This window comes from Ailuropoda melanoleuca, chromosome 2, assembly GCF_002007445.2.
Source record: "Ailuropoda melanoleuca isolate Jingjing chromosome 2, ASM200744v2, whole genome shotgun sequence".
NCBI classification, from domain to species: Eukaryota; Metazoa; Chordata; class Mammalia; order Carnivora; family Ursidae; genus Ailuropoda; species Ailuropoda melanoleuca.
The window spans coordinates 9,669,139-9,689,083 of NC_048219.1; the positions used below are offsets into that span (position 1 = coordinate 9,669,139).

Sequence of the window (19,945 nt, forward strand, 5' to 3'; positions counted from 1 at the left end):
GTTCATCTAGGTGTCAAGATGCTCTCTACTGAAAACAAATTTCCACATTAATGGTCTCTTAAGTAAATACCTCTTTTGGTTAAAATTTAATGTATTCCTTTTAAAAAAGAGAAGTTTCATATTTTGCATAATTATAATTATGTGGTATATAAAATTAACAGGTTTTTTGAAAAATACTTTCCAGCTATTAAGCACTTTTCACAAGCACGGTCAATAGTTACATTTAATGTCCTTTAGAAACACTCCCACCACTAAGGATGAAATGATACAAATCACTAAGGCCTGGCCAACATGAGGTAAAATTTGACCTTCTCTCTCACATCTGGAAAACCACTATTGCTTTTCTGGCTACCGAAAAATTTCAAGAGTTTCAGCATCTGAAATACTGATGTCAAAAAGTAAAGAATTACTTGAACAGGCCCTGAAATGCACAGCCTGTAGTAGCCACTACTAGAAATTAGAAGTAAAAGTAGTAAAAGACACTCTTCACCCAAAGAGAAAACTAAAAAGAAAAACCTATCAGGAATCAAAGTGATATAGCTCGCAGGAATTCAATTTAAGATTAGTGTGCTTCTCACTGCTAAACTTCACCACCTACTTCAGATGAAGAAAGGAACCCTACCCTGGCGGCAGGACTGGTCAAGCCTGCCATACAGTAGGGGGAAAGTTCAGAGTGAGAAAACAGTGGGAAGGACTCTCCATGAAGAGCTAAGACAGAAAGAAAGAAAAGCCAGTGGAGCAGGTGCCCACCAAGAAGAAAGGAGTCTGGCCAGTGGCACAGGGAAGCAGTAAGGAGAGGGAGAAAAGGCAATCAGTCCAGTGACCAGTGAGGCTTCATGGATCATCAAAGCGTTGGGCTCTTAATCCAACAGGCAGCAACAGGAAGCAACATCATAAAAATTAAGTTCAGAAAATTAATCTGACGTTCCTCCAAAAAAAATGGGGTGAGGGCAAGTGAAATGGATGCTGAGAAGCTAAGCAAAGAGGTCACTGCAGTAACTAGGCATGAAACGGTAAGAGAGGGAACCTGTGGAAATGGGGCAAGGAAGGGACAAATGGCTGCTTAGACGCCTCTCTCAGCTTTCAAAGTATTAAAAAAAAAAAAGTGAGGCACCTGGGTGACTCAGTCGGTTAAGCGTCTGCGTTCTGCTCAAGGTCATGATCCTGGGGTCCTGGGATGGAGTCCACATGGTGGGCTCCCTGCTCAGGAGGGAGTCTGCTTCTCCCTCTCCCTCTGCCCCTCCCCCCACAACTCATGTTTCTCTCTTGCATCCTCTGCTCACTCTCTCTCTCAAATAAATAAATAAAAATAAAATAAAAAACAGAAAAAAAACTATGTAATGTCAAAAATGAGGATTCATAGCCCATTATGATGCTCAAGAATGAAGTCGGTAAGTATGCATGAGCAAGTCTATCACTGCAATTCTTTTAACCAGGAATCTATTCTGTAGAGTCAACTGAGTGTAAAGTCTAGATGAAAACAGGACCCAAGTATACACAAATATGGTGTTCTGAGTTTAAGTTCACAAGTTCAATGGGTAAAGTTTTAAGGATGCCCTGAAGATCCATGGTGTGCTGCTGGGAAACAGTATGAGCAAAAAGACCAATCAAGCAGACCTAAGAAGAATTTGGTAAATCTAAAATTTTAGGACAACCACAGGTTAGACAGAATTGCAGTCAGTTTGGGGCACCTGGGTGGCACAGCGGTTAGGCGTCTCCCTTCAGCTCAGGGCGTGATCCCGGCGTTATGGGATCAAGACCCACATCAGGCTCCTCCGCTATGAGCCTGCTTCTTCCTCTCCCACTCCCCCTGCTTATTCCCTCTCTCGCTGGCTGTCTCTATCTCTGTCAAATAAATAAATAAAATCTTTAAAAAAAAAAAGAATTGCAGTCAGTTCAGCTGATGACTGCTAAGCTCCACAATGCACTCTCTTCAAAGGAGCACAGCAGTTCTTGACCACACAGAGAACACAATCACTGTGAACGACTTCATCTGGGAACTGAAACACACACAAGATATTGGTCACACATAAAAAAATTTAGAGATATCGACCTCACCTCAATCAACACATTCTTTTGATAAATTACCCTGGGGCAAGCTCCAAACCAAGCTGCACACCCTTCACCGATCCACCGAAGGTAAAATTCTTTACACCTCCCCCCTTCAAATTATTGGGACAGGGCCAAACAAGGCTTCCTTTCTCTGCTATTTTGTACAACTTGATAGACTGACAGTAAACTATGTTCAGAAAACGAAGAAATGCGAGGGTGAACTAGACTTTTCTACAGGATAAAGAAACAGATGTAAGGGAACAGAGGACTGTGTTACGTTGGCTACCTACAGGTTACTTATAAATAAGGTCGTTTGTTTCCATACATGTATAAACTACATGGTTTGACCTGTAACATAACCACATTCATGTTATACTAGGTCTAGACTTAATAATTAAATAAGTGATTCCTGCAATAGTACCTAAGAGCCCAATGTGCAAAAGATAAGCCTCCAGATCACTTAGGAAACCTGTGAAGTTCATGAATAAAACCACGAAAACATCTGGATTTGCTTCATGACCTAACCACCTCGTATCAGCAAAGCAAGAAACAGCTCAACTAAGAGAGGAGCAGAGTCCTTTGCCTCAAGATGGGAGCAAATACATAAACCCACCCACACACCCAGTCAGCCTCAGGGCATTTTTAATTATTAAATTGACAAGACAAAGATCTCAGTGTACCAGATACAGATAAGTTCCCTTTTTCATGCACTCCAGGAGATGAAAATTTCTTAGCTATGGCTACTATGTCTACCAGGACGACTGATACAAAAAATAAACTACTTCCTCTACATGCTTTCCTATAATGAGAATCACAGACTGCATTAACCAGAGACAATGGATTAACTGGTTAATTCTGGCTCCTCATCAGCAAAATAATAGTCAAGAAGAGAGAATTACACACAATACTGTTTAATACGCGCTTGAACAGGAAATACAACAACAAAAGTAATTCCGCTTTTCTAAATACTATTATGTCTGGTTGCGTATATATAATGAGGGCATTTCCATGTCCCAGCAGATGGCCCAGAGAAAGTGTCCCATTGATCTAGTTACAACTATATTAAACAAAAGATCCTTTATAATGAATCCCTTATATCGGATTCAACTTGGATGGTACAGCACTGATGATTTACTATTCATCTGGTGTACTAATCTTTGCAAAAGTAATAATCAAATAGTTTGAAAATGTAGAAATATGCAGAGAAGGGTGAATGAATAGAGGCTTTTCAGTTGTGTCAGGTCCTCATCCTCCCCTTCACAACCCCACATCCCTCAGGATGCAAAAGTAATCTGAATAAAGAATACAGGCAGTAAATATTTACTAAATTGAACTAAGGTCCCTTGAAGGGAGGGCAATATCAACTTCTGGAGTAAGAGAAAATAAAGAAGAATCCATGCTTCGAAAAAAGTATTTGTGTAAGATTCATTCAACACAATATATTAGGCAGCCACTGTTTACAAAGTATGTTATTGGCTGAAGCCCCTGCCCTCCATAAACTTACGTGCAAGGAAATAGAAAACATTTACACAAATCACTTACACGTAAAATAAACGAGGGCCATAAGAACGACACAAATAACTTGCTACTTGAATTCCTCTCCATAGCTTCTGGTTGGTTAGAGGAAGAAAGGTTTTACAGAAGAGCAGCTGATCACTGAAGTTAGATTTTAAATAATGGATAGCCTGTGGACATGCAGAAATAAATAAGAGAAAAACCCAAAATTTGGAGTGACAAAGATGTGAGTTCAACCAGCTGGTTCATGATCATGTTAACCTCTCTAAACCCGTTTTGCCTGGTGTATAAAAGGGCATCATAACACTGCAGGACTGTGAAGACTGTAATATATATGAAGTGGTTAGCACAGCACCTGGAAAATCATATACGCTCAATATACTGCAGCTATTATTATTCCTAAGCCTAACAAAACAGAACTTGGGAGTCAAATCCACATCTTGATACTCATGACCTTAGCTGGAGTCACTTGACCTTAGGACTCATTTTCCTCATGTAAAAACCATGGTACAAATATCTCCCAAAAACCTGTTGGGACATTCACATAGTCAATGAAATCAATCCCAAAGTATCTTGAAAAGTGTTAATGCATTTTGTAGTTATTTAGTTGGCTTACCCTCAAATAAAGCATAGTGATGCGAATGAAAAGAATGAACACGTTTTAGTCAGAGGAGGATAAAAGGGGAGAAATTTAATGAAGAGAGACTAAGTATGTGGATAAGCTACATTCTGCTGCAAAGGAGCATGTTTTCCTGCATTCAAACATTGCAAGACAGCTCAACATATACTCCCAATACAGGACAGAAGGCAGATATTGGAATGAGTGGGGTTCCAAACAGGTCAAAGTGACAGGACAGAACTGAGAACCAGGTTCCAAATGTCAGATGCATCCACATTCTCAAGGTTAGAAGACACTTTCTTCTATCTTCTTCCAATGCCCAATCCCAAAACTATTATGGATCCCAGGAACTTCCCCAAACAATATCCTCTAACACATAGCCACTAATCTAATACAGGGAAGTTACGAACTAAGATCTCATTCCTCCAGACCACTTGGTCTGGCTATGTTTTCTCTGAAGTAAACACTTCAATAGCAAGATACCAAAAATGCCCAACAACCAAATGGTATTAATACAAGGTTCAAGGAAGTAGGCAGATTTACCATTCCTATCCATACTCAAAGTTACATTTTGGGGAAAAAAGGATTCATTACACTGCTGATCAGGTGTTTTTACATTAAAATATCAAAGGCTTTATTAATTTTCTTCCCTTCTGCAAGAAAGGGTGCATGATTTTGCTGGCAGACGATGTATCTCCTTTCCAAAATTCAATCCACTTTGGAGTCAACTGAGTTACTCTTCTGGGACTCAAGTAGCAAAAAGCTGCCAGCGTAAGGCAGCCCTTCTTGGGCTGTAAATCCTAAAAGCACTTTTAGCCAGCCAAAAAGCCTCCAATTCTATGAGCCATTCTGTTTGCCATGATGGAAAGATATGGGAAAGAACTTAACAGACTTGGTATCCACATCAGGTTTCCACTTGCCCTGATTTCAGAATAAGCACCCAAGAGCCCTTAGGGATAGATACTTCAGTATCACACTGGTGCATGAGTCACTTAGAAAACCCAGTGAAAAGTTACCGAACCTCTGCATCACAAGGGGGAAGTCACTCTAAAAAGACATCTTTTAGATGCCTTCTGGCATATCTTAGAAAAAGCCGAACTATTCCTCTTTTCTATCCTTTTAAAGATAGAGAAATAAGGATAAACTCCAATCTTAAAGACTTGAAAGAGTCCTGGGAAACTAGTGCAACATCTTTGTCTTACAGATGGAAAAAAGCAAAGTCCAAAGATGAACATCTGAGCCAAGGCTGGAATGGCTTCAGAGTTCTGGTCCAGAGAGATCTCTATCTGCCAAGTTATAACTTTCTTTGAGTGAGGAGCTCTCCAACTCTCTAAATCACTACCAAATTCCTCCCTCTACTAGCCATTCTGCTATTTTACACTTATACAGAGAATCCCTATGTAACGTCTAATGAGAATCTGTAGCTGTATTTTAAATATATCTCACCTTATTCTACTTCCAGGGAACGTGATAGGTTTCATTATGTCTCCACATACAAGAGCACTTGCCAGATCTCCTTCCTCAGGTTTACACGCTTGGCTACTGTAAGTTTTTCTATCGCCTCAGTTTTCTAAAACAAAGATGAAGGGCCACATATCTAAATACATTCCATTTATTCCTGAAATAATCACTACTATCTTAACGTCCCTGAAAGTGGTCGCATTTCCTACATGTAAAACATTAAGGAATCTTAAGCAGAAAAAGTCCTCAGTTTTTAAAAATTAGAAAACAATTATGCAGCAGAAGGTGCCTTTTCTGCCAACAGCTCTCCTCTTGGCAAATCCATCCTTTTGTAGGACACAGAAAGTAGTGACGTTGCTGCCCTCCCACAGGTGGAGCAAATAAGTCCTACAAGATCCTAACCAAACCAACGCAGAAACCCAGTCCAGTAATCCAAGGTTAGTGAGCCTTCCTCAGTACTACAAAGATACACTCTTAAATATTCAACTAACAGACTAATCTTTTCACGTCAATTTAAAAAGCTGCTCCAAGATGTGCCTTTAAATTTTCACACTACAACTTTAAGTTGAATGAAAGTGGTCAGCAAGGAGAACAGCTAAAATATTTGAAAATAATTTCTGGCCCTACTCCTAAGACATTTTACTATCTCCTTTTTTATACTGACTTTCAAGAATAAGAGGTAAGTAAAGCACTTGCATTGTGAGTCCTTCAGCTAAGAACAACTATACTTCAGAAACCAGCAAGGTTTAAGGAGATAATTTTAAGTAGCCACTTCTTAGCAAGATTTCAACTAAGAAATGCTCTAAATTTTGCAAGGTGACACCAAGAGGCTAGTATTGGCTTTGATGAAAAAAATGTTAACAAGAGCCGCGCAGCACTAATTTTAACAAAGATCAATTACTCTGAATGGAGCCAACTCCCTTTCAATTTCAAAGGTCCACACATTCTTGATGTAGCTATTGTTTGCCGTAATGAGGACTCACACAAGCACAAGCACACATACACACCCACACCAGTACACATGTAAGTATAGCAAAAATACACTGCACCTGGCTGAAGTCAATGCAATTTACTTCAAATTTTAGTGTTTATATGGATAAAGACTATATTCATACACACCCCCTCTCCCAGATATGTTTCATTGCTTAAACGGAAGGCAACTTAATGAAGTTAAACTAATTAGAAGCTGTGCTTTATATTATAAAAGCTTATTAATTCTTCATTTCTCTTTAGCAATTCTCCCTTGTAATGCTGAGGAAAAAAAAAAATTCTCCCATCCTGCACCCCTACAGACCCTAACTAAACCAAAAAATGTTTCCCATGTCTTAGACTCTTCCATTTAAGTAATCACAAACTAGTCTGGCCGATACTGATCACTCCCTTCTCTAAATTCGAACCATACATAGGAAATACTGTACACTCTTTCTGTTGTCATACATATTCACTGCCTCCTTGATTGACTAGGTACAGAGTTCCTTGAGTACAGAAACCTCACTCTATGCTTAGTTTGTCTCCTTTGTGCCTAAACAGGTTATGCTTTAAAAAAAATAGGGGCACCAATGGGGCACCTGGGTGGCTCAGTCAGTTAAGCATCTGACTCTTGATTTCAGTTCAGGTCATGAACTCGGGTCCTGAGATCAAGCCCTGCCTCAGGTTCCATGCTCAGCTCAAGTCTGTTTGTTCCTCTCCCTCTGCTCCTCCCGCAGCTTGCAAGCCTGCGTGCGCACTGTCTCTCAAATAAATAAATAAAATATTTTTAAAAATAAAATAAAATTTAAAAAGTAGGGGCGCCTGGTTGGCTCAGTCAGTAAAGGTTGTGACTCTAGATCTTGGGGGTCATGAGTTCCAGCCCCACACAGGGGGTAGAGTTTGCTTTAAAAAAAATAAAATAACTTCAGGGGCGCCTGGCTGGCTCAGATGGTTAAATATCTGCCTTCAGCTCAGGTCATGATCTCCAGGTCCTAGGATTGAGCCCTCCCAGCTCAGCGGGGAGTCTGCTTCTCCCTCTCCCTCTGCCTCCCCTTGCTTGTGCGCGCTCTCTCTCTCTAATAAATAAATATTTTAAAAAATCAAATTTAAAAAACTTAAAAATTTAAAAAATGACTTCAGTATCTATATTTTTGGGAGGACGCATATTAGGCATTTTTTTAAATCCTCCCTCAAAATATCAATTTTTACACAGCTTACCAAGATGAGATTTTTACCATCAATTATTTTACAAGTATTGGCTTCATTTACTCTAAGGAAACATGCTTTGGAGAGGAAGCCAGGTCAGAATCCCAAGCTCCATCATATGTGATCTTGGGCAAATTAATTCATATATCTCAGCCTCTTTCTTTATCTGGATAATAGATCCATCCTGATAGAGTTATTGATGAGACAATGCATGCAGACTCCTTAGCACCTGTGGAATACACTGTCAGCAAATGGTACTTATGTTACTCTTATGAATAAATAATGAGGAATGAAGAAAGAAGAGTAACACTGCATTACTGCTGGAATATGCTTCGGTTATCTACATATGCTTACATCCAGGTCTGAGGAATTATATAGATACCAAAAAAAAAAATAACATTTCTAACAAAAATAAGAGTGAGATTTGGAAACCTTAAGGGAAAAAGGCATTTTTAGAAGGAAAAAATGACTTAAAAAATATTACTGTCATCATTTAAATAAAATCAACTTTCTATTCAATTCTGTTCACTATTGTTCAATTAGACCTAAGCCTTTAGAGATTATAAAGTATTGTGTACAAAACAGCAAAAGTCACTACTTTATTTTGTATAATTAATTTTTAAGGGGCGCCTGGGTAGCACAATAGTTAAGCGTCTGCCTTCGGCTCAGGACGTGATCCCGGCGTTTCGGGATCGAGTCCCACATCGGGCTCCTCCGCTGGGAGCCTGCTTCTTCCTCTCCCACTCCCCCTGCTGTGTTCCCTCTCTCGCTGGCTGTCTGTCACATAAATAAATAAAATCTTTAAAAAAATTAATTTTTAAAATCTGGGATTAGATTTTTGGTACAGTGGACCAGGCTAAAATCACAAGATAAAACATGGTTTCCCTTCTATACTCAGAATCTGATTCATCTGTTAACTTTCTGTTCAAATTTTGCTTCAAAAACTAATTGAAAAAAAATGTCTTCCCCAATAACCATATACGGTTTATTAGGCAGGTACAGGAGACATAAAGCCACCTACTTATCTTCTCTTAAAGCTCTAGCATAAAAACAAGAACAGGCCCAAAACCCATAAACCCAAGATGACAGGACACTGGGACTCTGACCACAAGATGACTCAGAAAAGTTGGAAACAAAATCTTACAACACAGGAAGCAGGACTCTCAAAACCAAAAATGCCCAACCACAAAGGCAGTCAACGAATATTTACTACAAATCAGGAGAATTATCTGAATTTTGAATCCTCAGAACCTAGCACAGTGCCTGGATCAAAGAGTATTTGCTAAATCAAAGAACAAACGTATTTAATGATTGATATAAAAGAGAATCCAAAATACAGCTATTCTCCCTCCTTTAAAATATTAAAATATATGTGGGAGCTATTGAATATTGGATATGCAAAAAAAATAAAACAGAAGGAAAAAACCTACAGTCAATCTCCAGAACAAAGAACCACCAGCACATGCCCCCAGCTTGAGAACCTGTAACGCCTCCACTAATTCAGACTGTGTTCTACCTTATCATCACCACGTTCTTATCGTCAACAGCTAGAATCACCAGAAGTCAGCTGTACTTCAGACTCCCATTTCTTTTAGAATCATGGCACTCTTCCCTATCCATGTTTGGGTGACAGTAAATTTTATTCTTGCAAATTTTAAACATTATAAACAAACCAAAATTCTTGTTCTGTAATTCTACACAGGTAAGGGAGGACTGACTGAGGCCTCTACCTCTGGAATTATTTCACCAGAAATCTAACAACTTCCTCTTCATAATGGAGCTCTAAACAACCTCCTCAGAAAATGGCAGGACTCTAAAAATAGGTTATCAACATGTTCTGATTAGCGGCCAATCTAAGACTCCCTTCCACTGTAAAAAGAACCTAGCAACTGGATGATGAGGCAAAAAAAAAAAAAAAAAGGACATCTGATGCATATAAAGGTATTCTGTAAAATTTTAAAGCCTCAATTTACAACTGACTGGTTAATACAATCGTCAATAATTTGTGCTCATGTTTTAGTTGCTTTTGTTTTGTTTTTAAGACATTAGGGTAAGGTTAACATTCTTCCTATGAGATCATTTTGGCAAAATTCTGCAATATCCCACCCCTATCATGAGGACGGCAACAAGGAAAAGCAAGCACGTACTTCTGGAGACTAGATTCAGACACATTTGATGAAAGACAGCTTCAAACTTCCCTTAAAAACAGTCCCACTTTTCTGACACACCAGTTCACTTACCTCTCCCATCGCTCTTCCCTCCAGAGCAAGTGCTTGAAAATCATGATTCAGTTCATCCATAGAACGTACCTATCATTCAAAATAGAGAAGGGAAAAACCTCAAGTTAGCATCTTGAACTCCACATACACACTAAACACAACTGAAAGGCTTTTCTATGTTTACTTTCAGATACTGACAAAGACAGTAACAATAATCAAGTGACTGACATTAAATATTCACTTACCTTTAATCATCAGGGTTCAGAGCCAATGACCCCTGTTTTCTCCCCTCCCGTTCCCCTTTTTTTTCAAAACATGAAAAACACATAATCCAGAAAAAGAAAAAGCATATTCTATCACAAAAGAATTGTTAACTATTTTTCATACATTTAACTGTAATAAGACCAATATGCTGAAGGGCAATGACATACGATTAGTGACCTGAACATGGCTACAGACTCAGGCCACAGTGCTTGCCCCCAACTGCAAACAGCAAGAAACCAGGCGACTCATTTGATCCGACCCAGTTTTCTTTGATAAACCTCAGGGAAAGGTGCTACAAACTATATAATGGAGTGCCCCAACATTTCTCCATGTTGAAAATCTCTGGGGGTTCCTGGGATCTCAACTCAAGGAGGAAAAAAAACAGCACATATCAAAAGAATCCCTTCAAACTCCACCCATCATTAAAGGTACTACCCACATCATAACAATCTTTCCAGACTTCAATTAACTCATCTCTAAGGTCATTTCTACAAGGTAAGGTTAGATCAAGGATGAAGTGTGAAACAGCTCAGAGTTCACTCAATAGTTCAATCATAATTCAAAAACCTTGTGTTGTCCAATATTCTATTAGTCCTCTCAGTTACCAGAGGCAAGCCATCCCTGCTGCCTGAGGCTAGAGGACAGTCGCTGGTTTATTCAAGAGAAAGTCTCCTCTGCCTATCGGAAAAAGAGGGCAGCCCAGTGCCTGAAGCGGGAATCTCCCAAACCCCCTCATCTGACCATTGCTACCTCCTATAATAGGTATACAACTGTCGGCAGTGGGTACACACAAAGGAGGTGAAGCTAAGGCCAGCCAGGGAGAGGGATGTGTGCGGAGAGCATGACCTGGAATACGAGTAGGAGAACCAATTCAAGGATTTTATTAACAGCTTCCTGTTTACCACCCAATAATCCTAATTTGACTAAACTGACACCACCTAAAAATACAGTTGCATTGCTGTTTTAAATCGTGTATTTTCAAAATCCAGAGCTGATACACACCACAAAACTGACATACTGTTGTCACTAAGACAAATCAGCTTTGGGATGCCTGCTAAAAATGCAAATTGCTAAAATTCAAAATGAAGCTAAAATTCAGCACAGTGAGAACAGAGAGACATAGAGACAAAGCTTTTTACTGTGATAAAACCGTTTCAAAGGGCCTTGAAAGGGAAGCTATGAACACATTACAAGGTGTTTCCATTATTTAGGTAAACACACTGAATGAGCTCCTAAACTATAGGTAGTAAAGGTAAGGGAGGCAGGGAGGGGATAAGGACAGGATATTAGCTGGGAAACTACAAATGTCAGATGAAATTATTTTGAACCTTCAGGCCAGAGTTAACATTTACAAAGCATGTAAATCAAATGCATAAAAACTCTTTATCTAGCTCTTTCTGTGGAATCTAATCATATGTTTAAGTAGAGCTAGGCATTTCTTGAAAATCCAAAAATCTACAAAGAGTTTTAACCAAAAATGTTGGAAATTCTATTTATATTTCCCAAGGAAAAAGAAGGAGTAGTAAGGGAAGGTACCGAACATGCAGTATGCATATTTAGGTCCTCATCACAAACAGTTGTCAAAGCGATCGGTCCCATTTAAAAGATGACAGGGGCGCCTGGAGTTGGTTAAGCCTCTGTACTCTTGGTTTTGGCTCAGGTCAGGATCTAGATCAGCCCTACAAGAAGCTCCGTGCTCAGAGGGACTATGCTCACTCTCCCCCTCTCCCTCTGTCCCTCCCCTCACTGTCTCTCTCCCTCTAAAAATAAGTAAAATCTTAAAAAAAAAAAAAAAAAAAAAAAAAAAAAAAAAAAAAAGATGAGAAAACTAAGCCTCTGAGAAATGCCCTTCCCAACTACTGTTAAAAGGAAAGAGCACTTAAATGGCACTGCCAGAATCTAAATCCAGGTCTTCCAATTCATAAAGCAATGTCCTTCTTATGTCACCAAGGCTGCCTCCAAGGCAGCCACAGGAAGTTTCCACCCACAGGTAAAAGTGCCTTTCCTTTCTGCCTGGGTTTTGAGGAGTATGCTCTCTTGGTCTTTTTGCCTTTGCTTTCCCGGGTCTCTCTCCTCCCCCCACCTTCAAAGTCTGCCCATCTGCCCTTGGAACAATTTCCATTTTCTATATGATCTTCCCATCTCTCTCTCTCTCTCTACCCCTCTCTCTCCTTATTAGCTAATTTCCTAGCTTGCTCAGGTCTCTCTCCCTCTCTTCAACTCTCTCTTTCCTCCTCCTCCAATCCTCCCTCTTTCCAGGGGTCCCCTGTGCCTCCCCCACAGGATGAACACTCCTCCTCTTCCTTCTGTGCATTCCCTCCTAACTCCTGTAGACGCTGGTGAGAAGAAGCCTCACTCTCCAAAGCTGCTGTGCTAGTCCATTATAAACCATCTGCCCACAGGTGAATAGACCAGATAAACCAAATCATTCTCACAAAAGTGTTTTTAACTAGTCAGGAACTTACTGTTTATAATAGGAGCTATACCTGGTATGGTCATCAACACCAGACAAACTCTCCATACAAAGTCTTCCTTAGAAACAAAACTAATGACCAGAGGAAGATGCTCAAGGAGTTCAGAGAAATCAAAGAACAGAAATATTTTAGGCAGGTAACAAAGAAGCCCTTTCTATCATAAAGGAGAAAAGGTGGCTGTAAATTATAATCAGAGTAAACGCGCCCATCACAACAGAACAATCTTCTCCACTTCTCGTGCTCTAGTATTTAATTTGAGTGCCAGGTTAATGTTAATTTCTAGCACTACTTACTAATTCCTTTTCCACTTTTGCTAAGTGTCTTATTATAAGACACCCTCCTTTCCACTAACTGATCTTCCCTATCTCCTCTGGTTTCAACCAATTTATTTCCTACTTTTCCTCTTTTGGCTATTTGCCAGTAACATGTAACTTTCTCAAAATCCTCAAAAACTTTCTCTACTGCTGCCCCGCCCCACAAAGGCTTCTCCTGCTCACTTTACTAAAGAGGCAAAGCAAGATAAGCACTTTACTGCCTGACCTACCTTTATATTCCTACCTTCTGTCACACCATAGATACCATCCATATACATACCCTAAGCTTCTGAGTTTTCCTTCCACTCCCCAGATCCCAGAACTTTCTTCTGTAAGCCTCAACAGCCGCCTCCTCCTCTCAGGGACCCTGTCCTAACCAGAGCTATAATGTAGCAAATTAAGTTGCATGTTTTACCACACAGGAAGTTATAAGATCAAAAGAGATAAACCCAGAACTATATATATATCACACTTGGAAAAATAAAAATTAAGCAAAAGTAGCACCGTATAAATCTTTATTTTAAAATAATCATTCTAAATTACCTGCCCTTTCTGATAAGGGAGCAGAAGGCTAGCTGAAAACAAAGCATAAGCCTACACCTGCAACTTCCCCCACCTCCCCACTCCTAGGTGGCACTGTGTGACATTCTTCTAGGAATCTCCCGACTGTCTTAAAGTAATACTTTGCTAGAGGGGAAAACAAGGTACCTTAACTTGACAATGGCAAGGCCTCCGGTATCTTGTAGGTATCGTTTTTGTTAATATTTTATTTATTTATTGAGAGAGAGAGAGCACGAGTACAAGCAGGGGGAGTGTCAGAGCAAGAGGGAGAACCAGGCTCCCCACTGCGCAGAGCTAGGTGGCCCAAAGTAGGTATCTTGTAGGTCAGTCCTCTTTAGCATATGAAAGTACTTTTGAAACCTCTCTTTTCCTTACTTCCCCCAACTCCCGAGTGTATAACCACCACTCATCAAACTCTCCGTGCAGCAGCTCTTTCTGCCCACTCATCTTGTCCATTGTACTTTAATAAACCACCATTTTGCACCAAAGATGTCTCAAGAATTCTTTCTTGGTTGTCGGCTCCAGATCTCACCCCACCAAACTTCACCTATATTCCAAAACCACATCATATGGCACCCGAACGTGGGGCTCTGAGTCTTCACATCTGGACTCAGCTTCGGTGCAAACTTGGTAAGTACTTTCTCTTCCTTTACTCTCATTTCAGAAGGCAAATTTGCTTGCTAGAGGGGAAAACCACCTTAACTTGACAAAGGCAAGGCCTCTGGTATCTTGTAGGTCGGCCCTCTTTAGCATTAAGTTCTTTTGAAACCTCCCTTTTCCTTACTTCCCCCAACTCCCAAGTATATAATCAGCCACTCCTCAAGCCCCTGTTGCAGCCCATGGGTCCTGTGCCCCTTCTTTAATAAACCACCATTTTGTACCAAGGACGTCTCAAGAGTTCTTGGTCATTGGCTCCTCTTGGTAGTTGGCTCCAGACCTCACCCTACCGAATTTCACCTATATTCCAAAACTGCATCAAGAAGAGCACCCCCCTGGACTTAACAACACCCACTCCAGATTTTCCCACCAGTGTCTCAGGTAAAAACTGAAAATGGGGCGGACCCAGGTGGAATACATTCAGTATTTAAACTAATTTAAGTTTGTTGGTTTAATTAAGGTAGACATGTCTTTAAAGTTATCAGCATTAAATATAAAACTTCAATTCTATTGGGGCGCCTGGGTAGCACAGCGGTTGGGCGTCTGCCTTCGGCTCAGGGCGTGATCCCGGCGTTGTGGGATCGAGCCCCCCATCAGGCTCCTCCGCTATGAGCCCGCTTCTTCCTCTCCAACTCCCCCTGCTTGTGTTCCCTCTCTCACTGGTTGTCTCTATCTCTGTCGAATAAATAAATAAAATCTTTAAAAAAAAAAAAAAACTTCAATTCTATGAAGGTTTGCTGAAGGTCAAACTTGTTGCAACTTGTTAGCAAAAAGATGACTTAAAATGATGGTTAATCTTGTCTGACTCAAAGTTTTCACGGGTAACTGTTAAGATAGCTTTCAAAGTCTTTGGTAACCTAAAACTTTAAAGTTTTGCTTGGATGATACATGGGATTGAATTCCTCGGAAATCTAGGTCTTTTCCAAATAGGATAAAAGCATTAATTAAGGTAGGGTTGTGCTTTTGACTTATTGAAAGAAGCTAAGAATATTTGGGTCTGTTGGTAAACATGCTTTGTGCTTAACTGACTTCACAAATTTGCCCTCTTAAAGTTTTGGTGTAACAGTTCATAATTCGTTACTGTTAGTTTTCACTGGAGACTTAGATTCTAGGCGTGTTGCAAAATTCTGCTAAATGTAATGAAGACTGGTGGGAAGGGAAACAACTCTGTATGTAGAAAAGTAGGAGAGGAGATACATAAGATACAAGGAACAAGAATGCATTTTTGTTGAAGGCAAAAGAAGGTAATTTTGTCCTAAATAAGATGGTTGTTTGGAAAGAAATGGCTTGGGACAGAATCTGAACACAAAGCAAAGTTCTAGAAGATTTGTGATGGGAAATCTTTGGAAAGGAATTTTAGGTGTGGTCAGAACAGATTTAGGATTAAAATAAAGGGATTTTAAAAGTAGTTAGGTGTAGTCAGAACAGACTAAGATTAAAATAAAGGGATTTTAAAAGTACAGTGGTACAAGATTGAAATTCTCTCCGTTCAAAGTTTTCTTGAATCGCTGGTCTGCTCGTAATAAGAAAATGTAAAAACAAAGTTTTTTTTTCTCTTTTCTCTTAAAACCAGTTTCTATGTCTTGCCTTTATGAGGTCTTTGACGATCCCTAATCCTATTTAGGCACGTGCTTTAAAACTTTCTAAGGTTTTAACAAACTTCCCCAAGATTTAAATCATGAACAGTCCAATTAGGCTTGTTTGTTCGGTATGTTACCTTCTGTTAGAAGATCATCATCACTCAATATTTGTATTACTGAAGTGTTAAACGTGTCACAGAAATAAGTGGATTTCCTTGCCAGTTATATTGTAACCTTCCCTCAGATTTTTAACCATGTCCATTTCTGAGTTTTTGTCATTTATAGTTACTGTTCTTACTCTCTTGTAAAATGTTTCGTCTTCAAGGAGATTCATATAAAGGACTTTTAGGGACAAATACAGGTATTCAGTATCTTCAAAATCCTAAAACTGAAATGATTAAGAATTTCCAGAATGAACTAAACTGCATTTAAACAAGAATTAGTAACACAGGACTTGAACTAAAAGATTATAGTTTTTGTGACTCTTGTTTAAAACACTGCTGGTTCTCTAATGTTTACTCTTCCAGATAAAGGAAACTTTCTCTTAAGATAGCTATGACTTAACAAAGTATGATAAAAGTATTCATTTGTAAACAAACTGAAGCATTTAACATCTATTAAACCCTCTGAAATTCAAAAGGTTCAATAAGTATTTTCTTCCATGGCAATGAATAGTCATTTGCATAACTCATAATAAGAATCTATTTTCCTTGTAACAGGGACGTACTTGGAAATGTTGGTTATTTTAGTAAGGCTTTGACTGGAATGTTGTATTTGAGAGAGACATGCACAGACTCTGGTCATATGACTAAACAGCTGTAAGGAACTAATACGGTTGACTTTATGAAACCTGGAGCCATAAAGCCTCTTGGAAACGTTGGCCAGATACCTTGCTTACAGAGTTCCCAACAGCCTCACCAGGTGAGTAAGGAATGTCACTTCCTGGCAGGTGCAGGAACCTCAGGATATATTGGGGACCTCATGAAGAGGAATCTGCCCACATCTGCAAGTATTATAGGCACATCTGATGGCAAGTACTTGGCTTGGCTTCTGGCCTGGAGAGGCTACTGAAATGAAAGTTCAACCTAGAGATTACAAAAGTTCCAGCAAAGCAGATTCTAAAAGATGTATATGGGGGGTGCTGGGTGGCTCAGCCATTAAGCGTGTGCCTTCGCCCCAGGGCGTGATTCTGGCATTCTGGGATCAAGCCCTGCATCAGGCTCCTCCACTGGGAGCCTGTTTCTTCCTCTCCCACTCCCCCTGCCTGTGTTCCCTCTCTTGCTGGCTGTCTCTCTCTGTCAAATAAATAAAATCTTTAAAAATAAATAAATAAAAATAAAAGATGTGTGTGATCAATCGTTCTTGCTGAGCTTATGTAAACAGGCCAAGTCTGTTAAGTGTCTTGCAAACATTAGTCTTGATTTGGCTATCTCTGAAAATGAGGGTTATTTTAGAGAAAAATGATGTTTCAATAACCCACCTTTGTGGATGTTAAGTCCTAGTTTTGAATGTCCTTAAATGCTGTTTGCTTAAGCTAGACAACTTGAGGTATAGCTTTTCTATTTCCACACAATAGCTCACGTTAGGCAGTCTTTGCTGCTGCTTCTGTGGGGATAACAGGACCCCGTGGGCATATCATAATTTAGGATTAATTCCCCAATGATTATATAACTTAAAACCTTAACCAATTCTGTGTGGCTGGGATGATGGAAATTTTCCTTAAAAGCCAGAGCATACCCCACTCCACAGGGTTAATTGACTACGGACTACGGAGATACTGGATGACCTCACTTTCTTTGACTGGATTGGATGATGTACTTGAGGATGCTCTTATCTCTTGACAAGTTTTCTCCCACCTGCCAGTAATTCCTTGTCATTAGGATATGATTAAGGCTGGACCTCAAACAAAAAGGGCTTCTTCATGGTTTTGTCCCTCATAGTCGTCTTTATCCTACAAGCTGCCTCTAGTGAGCTACAATTGCAAACAAAGGCTTTAGCTAAGCATACAACAGCCCTCCCAGTAAAAGGAGCCTCAAAGCTCACTAGGGGACTGTCCCTGACTGTAATGACTTCAGGCTTGAGATCCAAAAGCCACCAATAGATTATGCGAAGCCAATTTACCAGGCAGTGCTTATAGACGAGGCCTGAAATATATTTAAAACCTGTCAAACTTTAAACCCATGTACCCTTATGCCTGGACCTGACCATTGTACTTCTATAGAGCAAGAACTGTTCAGGTTATTGATCCTGTTGATTCTAGTCATCCAGATTTAAGATGCCCTTACTAAAACTGCAGACAGTTGGTTTTCTGATGGAAAAAGGAATAAGAAAATCTGGGTATGCTATAGTGCTCAACTTGCGGTTGGCAACTGCCAAAGTCTTATTCACACTGACTCCAAATAGGCTTCCCTAGTCCTATGGACCCAAAGGCTACGTGACTCTAAATTGTGGCCATGGCTTCCCCTAGGCTGGATAGGCTGCTGTACTCTGGGTTTTGCCTGGATGCACAGAGGCATTATTAAAACCATTACCAACCCAGCTAACCTTCCAAATTCAAAATAATAGTGGACATGTTCTGTGTTACATTGGTATGACCACTAGCATCTATTTTTGTTTCCTCTCCGAGACGAGGATGTTCGGCACAGGGAGGCTCTGATATGTGCATGGTCAAAGCCCTAAATGACACTGAAAATAGCATTCCTAATGCACGAAGCAGGTTTACAAACTAGAGTGGCATTAACTGTCTTTCAACTGTTTTAACTGTTGCACAAGGTAGAACCTAAAGGATCATAAAAACAATGCTGTGTACACACTCCAGATTACCACGAGAATATTTCTGGGTTTCTAACCTCAGATCGGTGCTTTAAATGATCTCCTCCCATCACTACTGATAAATGGTTAAGTTCCTGGCTTAGTTGACCACAATCTTCCTCTATTAAGGGTCACTTTATTGGACTTCTCATTCTTAGAGACATACTCATCTTAATGTGTTGCCTTTTTCAGCAGCTCTCCACTTGGTGCCGAGACTCCATCCCTAGAATCACTTCAACAAGATAATCCTTGCCACCCAGAGAGATACCTCCCCTTTTATAACTCCCCTAATATGTTCGATTGACCCATAGGTAGGGACATCTCTATGTGCCCCTATTCAGCAGGAGGACGTTACAGAAGATGAGACAAAAAACTTAGATTTTAAGGGTGAAAATTGTTCAGGGAGGAAATGAGGGCCAGAAGGCTAGCTAAAGACAATGCATGAGCCTACATCTTGTGTGACATTCTCCTAGGAATCTCTGAACAGTCAATACCTTGCTAGAAGGGAAAACATCTTGAAGATCGGTCCTCTTTAGCATATGAAAGTTCTTTTGAAACTTCTTTTTTCCTTACTTCCCCCAACTCCCATATAATCACCGCTCGTTAAGATCCCCATGCAGCAGCTCTGCCCACCTGCCTGCAGGTCCTGTTTTAATAAACCATTTTGAACCAAAAGGTGTCTCAAGAATTCTTTCTTGGTTGTCAGCTCCAGACCTCACCCCACTGAACCTGAACCTATATTCCAAAACCACATCATTTTCCATCACCCAGAGAACCCCTCCGTATCATAACACAACGTCCCACACAATGAATGATAATCATTTCCTCCTCTTAACTTGAAATAACATCAACTATTTGACAAGTCTGCTGTACTGGTTAGTACTGGTTAAATGGGATGGTTAAATGAGACAAAACGTCCGATACTTAGCAGGCACTTAATCAACTATATCCACCTCACACACACTGTTTTCAGTGACGTGTCGTCTCCACCCATTCACCCTGTCTCTCCCCACCGCTGGGGGAGGGTGGGGGTGGGGGTTAGTTGTCTCTCCAACAATGCATTAGAAGTACCTAGATGTGGGACGTCTGGGTGGGCCCAATGGGTTAAGCATCCAACTCTGATTTTGGCTCAGGAGACTGAGCCTCCCACCCCCAATTTAGCATTTCAAAGCACATCCATTTCTCAATTCCCAACTAAATCAATTCAGAGGAACTTCCATTCTCATCCCTTCAGAAACTTTGG

At 40.1% G+C, this 19,945-nt stretch overlaps 1 protein-coding gene across 16 annotated transcripts in view; it reads right to left on the reverse strand.

The window, feature by feature from the left end:
• The window catches only part of PUM1 (pumilio RNA binding family member 1), a 128,222-nt gene that overhangs the window by 77,892 nt on the left and 30,385 nt on the right, over window positions 1-19,945 (reverse strand). For all 16 annotated transcript variants that reach the window (XM_011230729.3, XM_019804591.2, XM_019804584.2 and 13 more), the window contains exon 3: window positions 10,063-10,131. In XM_011230729.3, the coding sequence (XP_011229031.2) occupies window positions 10,063-10,131 (69 nt within the window). The remainder of the gene's footprint in view (window positions 1-10,062; window positions 10,132-19,945) is intronic.